General features: G+C 56.4%; 1 protein-coding gene across 1 annotated transcript in view; it reads left to right on the top strand.

The window, feature by feature from the left end:
* Nucleotides 1-6,113, top strand: part of tnfsf10 (TNF superfamily member 10) — a 22,000-nt gene extending 15,887 nt beyond the window's left edge. The window contains exons 3-6 of the mRNA XM_072451255.1: nt 3,171-3,216; nt 3,394-3,510; nt 5,355-5,617; nt 5,873-6,113. Of these exons, the coding sequence (XP_072307356.1) occupies nt 3,171-3,216; nt 3,394-3,510; nt 5,355-5,617; nt 5,873-6,082 (636 nt within the window). The 3' untranslated portion in view covers nt 6,083-6,113. The remainder of the gene's footprint in view (nt 1-3,170; nt 3,217-3,393; nt 3,511-5,354; nt 5,618-5,872) is intronic.
* Nucleotides 6,114-6,432: the final 319 nt, after the last annotated feature.

Genomic DNA, 6,432 nt, shown 5'->3' on the forward strand with positions numbered 1-6,432 from the left:
CTCCTCTCCTCCTTTGCTCCGCCTTCTCTCCTCCTTTGCTCCTCCTCCTCTCCTCCTTTGCTCCACCTTCTCTCCTCCTTCTCTCCTCATTTGCTCCACCTTCTCTCTTCCTTTGCTCCACCTTCTCTCCTCCTTTGCTCCTCCTTCTCTCCTCTTTTGCTCCTCCTTCTCTCCTCTTTTGCTCCTCCTTCTCTCCTCCTTTGCTCCTCCTTTGCTCCTCCTTCTCCTCCTTTGCTCCACCTTCTCTCCTCCTTTCCTCCTCCTCCTCTCCTCCTTCGCTCCACCTTCTCTCTTCCTTTGCTCCACCTTCTCTCCTCCTTTGCTCCTCCTTCTCTCCTCTTTTGCTCCTCCTTCTCTCCTCCTTTGCTCCTCCTTTGCTCCTCCTTCTCCTCCTTTGCTCCACCTTCTCTCCTCCTTTGCTCCTCCTCCTCTCCTCCTTCGCTCCACCTTCTCTCTTCCTTTGCTCCACCTTCTCTCTTCCTTTGCTCCACCTTCTCTCCTCCTTTGCTCCTCCTTCTCTCCTCCTTTGCTCCACCTTCTCTCCTCCTTTGCTCCTCCTTCTCCCCTCCTTTGCTCCACCTTCTCTCCTCCTTTCACATTTTTAGCCGTTTTGTGCACTTTTTGTAACGATTCGATAGAAACAAAAGACGTCTCGTCTTCTTTCGTCTTCAGGAAACATCGTGTCATTTTTGTCGTGTCTTTGTCAAATATTAAATCTTCTTCTCGTGGAACAAAAGAACATTTCAGTGTGTTCTCCTGTGACGCTCGGCGCCGCGGAAATGACCTGAGCACAAAGAGTCTGTTCATGAGCCCCGCCCGTAATCACAGCAGGAATGTCGTCACCTGCTGCTGCCGCCTCCCCCCTGACCCCCCCTGACCCCCCCCACCTGACTTCCCCCGGACTCCTCCCTGACCCCCCTTGGACTCTCTCTGGACTCTCCCTGGACTCTCCCCTGGACTCCTCCCTGGACTCCTCCTGGACTCTCCCCTGGACTCTCCCTGGACTCTCTCTGGACTCTCCCTGGACTCTCCCCTGGACTCCTCCCTGGACTCCTCCTGGACTCTCCCCTGGACTCTCCCTGGACTCTCTCTGGACTCTCCCTGGACTCTCCCCTGGACTCCTCCCTGGACTCCTCCTGGACTCTCCCCTGGACTCTCCCTGGACTCTCTCTGGACTCTCCCTGGACTCTCCCCTGGACTCCTCCCTGGACTCCTCCTGGACTCCTCCTGGACTCTCTCTGGACTCTCCCTGGACTCTCCCCTGGACTCCTCCCTGGACTCCTCCCTGGACTCTCCCCTGGACTCCTCCCTGGACTCCTCCTGGACTCCTCCTGGACACCCCCTGGACTCCTCCTGGACTCTCCCCTGGACTCCTCCCTGGACTCCTCCTGGACTCTCCCCTGGACTCCTCCCTGGACTCTCCCCTGGACTCTCCCCTGGACTCCTCCCTGGACTCCTCCTGGACTCTCCCCTGGACTCCTCCTGGACTCCTCCCTGGACTCCTCCTGGACTCCTCCCTGGACTCCTCCTGGACTCTCCCCTGGACTCCTCCTGGACTCCTCCCTGGACTCCTCCTAGACTCCTCCCTGGACTCCCCCCTGGACTCTCCCCTGGACTCCTCCCTGGACTCCTCCCTGGACTCCCCCTGGTAATAATAATAATAATAATAATAACTTTTATTTATATAGCGCTTTTCAGTGACCCAAAGACGCTGAACATAATAAAAAAAGGGGGGGGGGGTATTTACAGACAGGGGGGACAACACGTACAGAACACATTAATATACAGATAAAATGAACAAGACAGAAGAAGTAGAGAGAAAAAGATGGGGATGTAACAGGGGGTAGAAGTGTAGGCAATGGGGTAGAGGAGGCTAGGGGTAGGGGAGGTCATAGGCTTGGGTGAAGAGGTATGTTTTTAGGCGGGATTTGAATGTTGTGAGTGAGGGAGAGTGGCGGACAGGTTGGGGGAGGGAGTTCCAGAGTCGGGGTGCTGTTCGGGAGAATGCTCTGTCGCCAAAAGTTTTGAGTCGGGATGTTGGTGCAGTCAGGGTGAGAGAGGAGGAGGATCGGAGAGCTCGGGTGGGGCGGTGGGGGATGAGGAGGTCAGACAGGTAGGGGGGGGCAAGGTGGTGAAGAGCTTTGAAGGTGAGGAGGAGTATTTTAAAGTTTATGCGCTGCTTGATGGGGAGCCAATGGAGAGAGCGGAGAACGGGAGTGATGTGATCACGGGACCGGGTGTGGGTGAGGAGGCGGGCAGCGGAGTTTTGGACCATTTGGAGTCTATGGAGGGAATGGGAGGAGATGCCAGTGAGGAGGGAGTTGCAGTAGTCAAGGCGGGAGGAGATGAAGGCGTGGATGAGGGATTCAGCAGCGGGGAGGGTGAGGCAGTGTCGGATTTTGGCGATGCGGCGGAGGTGGAAGTATGAGGTCTTGACAATGTGGCTGACATGGGGAGTGAAGGAGAGGGTGGGGTCCATGATGACACCGAGATTGCGTACCAGGGTGGAGGGGGTGATGGTCGAGGTGTCGATGCTGAGTGAAAAGGGACCAGTTTTATTGAGAGTGGATTTGGTGCCAATGAGGAGGAGCTCTGTTTTGTCACTGTTCAGTTTGAGGAAGTTGAGAGTGAGCCATGATTTTATTGTAGAGATGCAGGTTTCAATGTGGCTGAGGGGAGGGTTTTGGGTGTGGCTGAGGGGAGGGTTTTGGGTGGATTTGGTGGTGAGGTATATCTGGGTGTCGTCAGCGTAGCAGTGAAAGTCCAGGTTGAGTTGGCGGAGGATGTGACCAAGGGGGAAGATGTAGCAGATGAAGAGGAGGGGGCCGAGGACTGAGCCCTGGGGGACCCCTGCGTTACTGGGGAGAGGGTGGATGAGTGACCGGAGAGGGAAATGAACTCTTGCCTGTTGGTGAGGTAGGATGTGAGCCAGTCAAGTGCAGAGCCCTCAACACCCAGTTGGCGCAGCCTTTGTAGGAGGATGGAATGGTTTATAGTGTCAAAGGCTGCGCTGAGGTCTAGTAGTAACAGGATGTTGAGGGCCCCGGAGAAATATGGTAAATGTTTGCTTCGTGCTTTTGTGTGGACCAACGAGAGCTGTAGATTGTTGAATGTCTCTCTGACCCTTGCCTCGGTCAGCGGGAGGTGAAACACATGTGTTGTGTCCACAGTCCCTGTCCCAGCGTTTCCAGAGGCAGATCTCCTCGGCCGTCAGAGGTGAGACTCAGTGTGTTTGACCAGTGCAGGTCCAGGTCTGACCCCAGACGCCAGGGTCAGACCTGGAGCCACAGGAGCCACAGGAGCCACAGGAGCCACAGGGCCTTAAGCTGCCCCAGGGCAGCTGTGGCTCCAGACTGCGTGTGAATGCAGGTCATGTTTCTTCTTCTCCTTCAGACGAGGTGTCCCGTGTTCTGCCCGCTCTGGTCCTGGACGACAGAACCTCCTCACGGCCCAAAGTAGCGGCTCACGTCACCGGGAGCTTTGTGTCCAAACTGAGCCGAGACGGAGCAGGTGAGTCTGTCGCCTCCTCTTCCTCCTCCTCAACCTCCTGCTCTGTCTCCTCCTCTGTCTCCTCCTCTTCCCCCTCTGTCTCCTCCTCTTCCTCCTCCTCTGTCGCCTCCTCTTCCTCCTCCTCAACCTCCTGCTCTGTCTCCCCCTCTGTCTCCTCCTCTGTCGCCTCCTCTTCCTCCTCCTCAACCTCCTGCTCTGTCTCCTCCTCTTCTTCCTCTGTCTCCTCTTCCTCTGTCTCCTCCTCTTCCTCCTGTCTCCCCCTCTTCCTCCTCCTTTGTCTCCTCCTCTTCCTCCTGTCTCCTCCTCAGTCTCCTCCTCTGTCTCCTCAGGCTCCTCCTCTTCCTCAACCTCCTCTTCCTCTTCCTCCTCAGGCTCCTCCTCTTCCTCCTCCTCAGTCTCCTCCTCTTCCTGTTCCTCAGTCTCCTCCTCTTCCTCCTCAGGCTCCTCCTCCTCTTCCTCCTCCTCCTCTTCCTCCTCAGGCTCCTCCTCTTCCTCCTCTGTCTTCTCCTTTTCCTCCTCCTCAGTCTCCTCCTCAACCTCCTCCTCCTCTTCCTCCTCCTCAGTCTCCCCCTCTTCCTCCTCCTTTGTCTCCTCCTCATCCTCCTCCTCCTGTCACCTCCTCTTCCTCGCGTCTCCTCCTCCTCTGTCTCCTCCTCTTCCTCCTCCTCAGTCTCCTCCTCTTCCTCCTCCTCAGTCTCCTCCTCTTCCTCCTCCTCTGTCTCCTCTTCTTCCTCTTCCTCTGTCTCCTCTTTTTCCTCTGTCTCCTCCTCTTCCTCTGTCTCCTCCTCTTCCTCTGTCTCTTCCTGTCTCCTCCTCTTCCCCCTCCTCTGTCTCCTCCTCCTCCTCCTCTGTCTCCTCTTCCTCCTCAGGCTCCTCCTCTTCCTCCTCCTCTGTCTCCTCCTCAGGATCCTCCTTTTCCTCCTCCTCAGGCTCCTCCTCTTCCTCCTCTGTCTCCTCCTCTTCCTCCTCCTCAGTCTCCTCCTCAGTCTCCTCCTTTTCCTCCTCCTCCTCAGGCTCCTCCTCAGGCTCCTCCTCTTCCTCCTCTGTCTCCTCCTCTTCCTCCTCCTCAGTCTCCTCCTCAGTCTCCTCCTCTTCCTCCTCCTCAGTCTCCCCCTCTTCCTCCTCCTTTGTCTCCTCATCCTCCTCCTCCTGTCACCTCCTCTTCCTCCCGTCTCCTCCTCTTCCTCCTCCTCAGTCTCCTCCTCTTCCTCCTCCTCTGTCTCCTCTTCTTCCTCTTCCTCTGTCTCCTCCTCTTCTTCCTCTGTCTCCTCTTTTTCCTCTGTCTCCTCTTTTTCCTCTGTCTCCTCCTCTTCCTCTGTCTCCTCCTGTCTCCTCCTCTTCCCCCTCCTCTGTCTCCTCTTCCTCCTCCTCCTCCTCCTCCTCCTCCTCCTCCTCTGTCTCCTCTTCCTCCTCAGGCTCCTCCTCTTCCTCCGCCTCTTCTTCCTCTGTCTCCTCCTCTTCCTCCTCCTCAGTCTCCTCCTCAGTCTCCTCCTCTTCCTCCTCCTCAGTCTCCTCCTCTGTCTCCTCCTCAGTCTCCTCCTCAGTCTCCTCCTCTTCCTCCTCCTCAGTCTCCTCCTCTGTCTCCTCCTCTTCCTCCTCCTCAGTCTCCTCCTCTGTCTCCTCCTCTGTCTCCTCCTCTTCCTCCTCCTCAGTCTCCTCCTCAGTCTCCTCCTCTTCCTCCTCCTCTGTCTCCTCCTCTTCCTCCTCCTCAGTCTCCTCCTCTTCCTTCTCCTCTGTCTCCTCCTCTTCCTCCTCCTCAGTCTCCTCCTCCTCAGTCTCCTCGTCTTCCTCCTCCTCAGTCTCCTCCTCTTCCTCCTCCTCAGTCTCCTCCTCTTCCTCCACAGGCTCCTCCTCCTCCTCGTGGAGCGCTCGTCGTGTCCAGGGACAGAAGATCTCGTGGTGGGAGGGTCAGCGTGGCCTGGCCCTCCTCCAGGAGGTGCAGCTCCACCAGGGGGAGCTGGTGGTGGCGCGCGCTGGCCTCTACTACATCTACGCCCAGATCTACTTCAGACACCACCAGGGGGAGGAGCCAGAGGGAGAGACGGGGGAGGAGCCAGAGGAGGGAGAGGAGAGGGGGAGGCCTCTGCTGCAGTACGTCTACAAGAAGGTACCAAAAACAGGACTGAACCTGGTCCTGGTCCCGTCCCCGGTCCTGGTCCCGCTCCTGGTTCTGGTCCCGCTCCTGGCCCTTGTCCCAGTCCCCGTCCCGGTCCTCTCTAAACACACTCTGGTCCTGGTCCCCGTCCCTGTCCCGTCTCTAAACACGCTCTGGTCCTGGTCCCCGTCCCCGTCCCTGTCCCGTCTCTAAACACGCTCTGGTCCCGGTCCCCGTCCCGTCTCTAAACTCGCTCTGGTCCCTCAGGTGAGCTCGTACCCGGTCCCGATCCTCCTGATGAAGACCAGTCGGACTTCGTGCTGGTCCAGAGGCTCTGAGTTCTCGCTGCACTCCGCCCACCAGGGGGGGCTGTTCCCGCTGACCACAGGAGACCGGCTCTTCGTCACGGTGACCAACGCCTCGGCCGTGGACATGGACGAGCGGAGCAGCTTCTTCGGGGCGTTCCTTGTCAGCTAAACCCGACATCTAACGACCGTGTGAAGGACGATTTAGGGATGAGCGATAGATCGTTTTTTTCATCGTTTTTGCAATTTTGTCTCTAATATTCTTTTTTTAACTTTAACTGGGCAATTCTGTCACAAATGAGTTTATATCAAAGACAAGTTATTTTTTTAATTATTTGCCCTTATTTATTTATAAGTGAAAAGTGCATTTTTCCTTAAAGTGTCTCTGACAGGTTTATACCATGTTCTAATTCTGACTTTATTTTGTGTATTTGTACCTGTCGTACTTATAAATGATACTTTTACACCAGGAAGTGACATCACACCAGGGACGCTCATACAGGAAGTGACATCTCACCAGGG

This window comes from Eucyclogobius newberryi, unplaced genomic scaffold (assembly GCF_026437365.1).
Source record: "Eucyclogobius newberryi isolate DKJ021-1_F unplaced genomic scaffold, fEucNew1.0.hap1 SCAF_18, whole genome shotgun sequence".
Taxonomy (NCBI): Eukaryota; Metazoa; Chordata; class Actinopteri; order Gobiiformes; family Gobiidae; genus Eucyclogobius; species Eucyclogobius newberryi.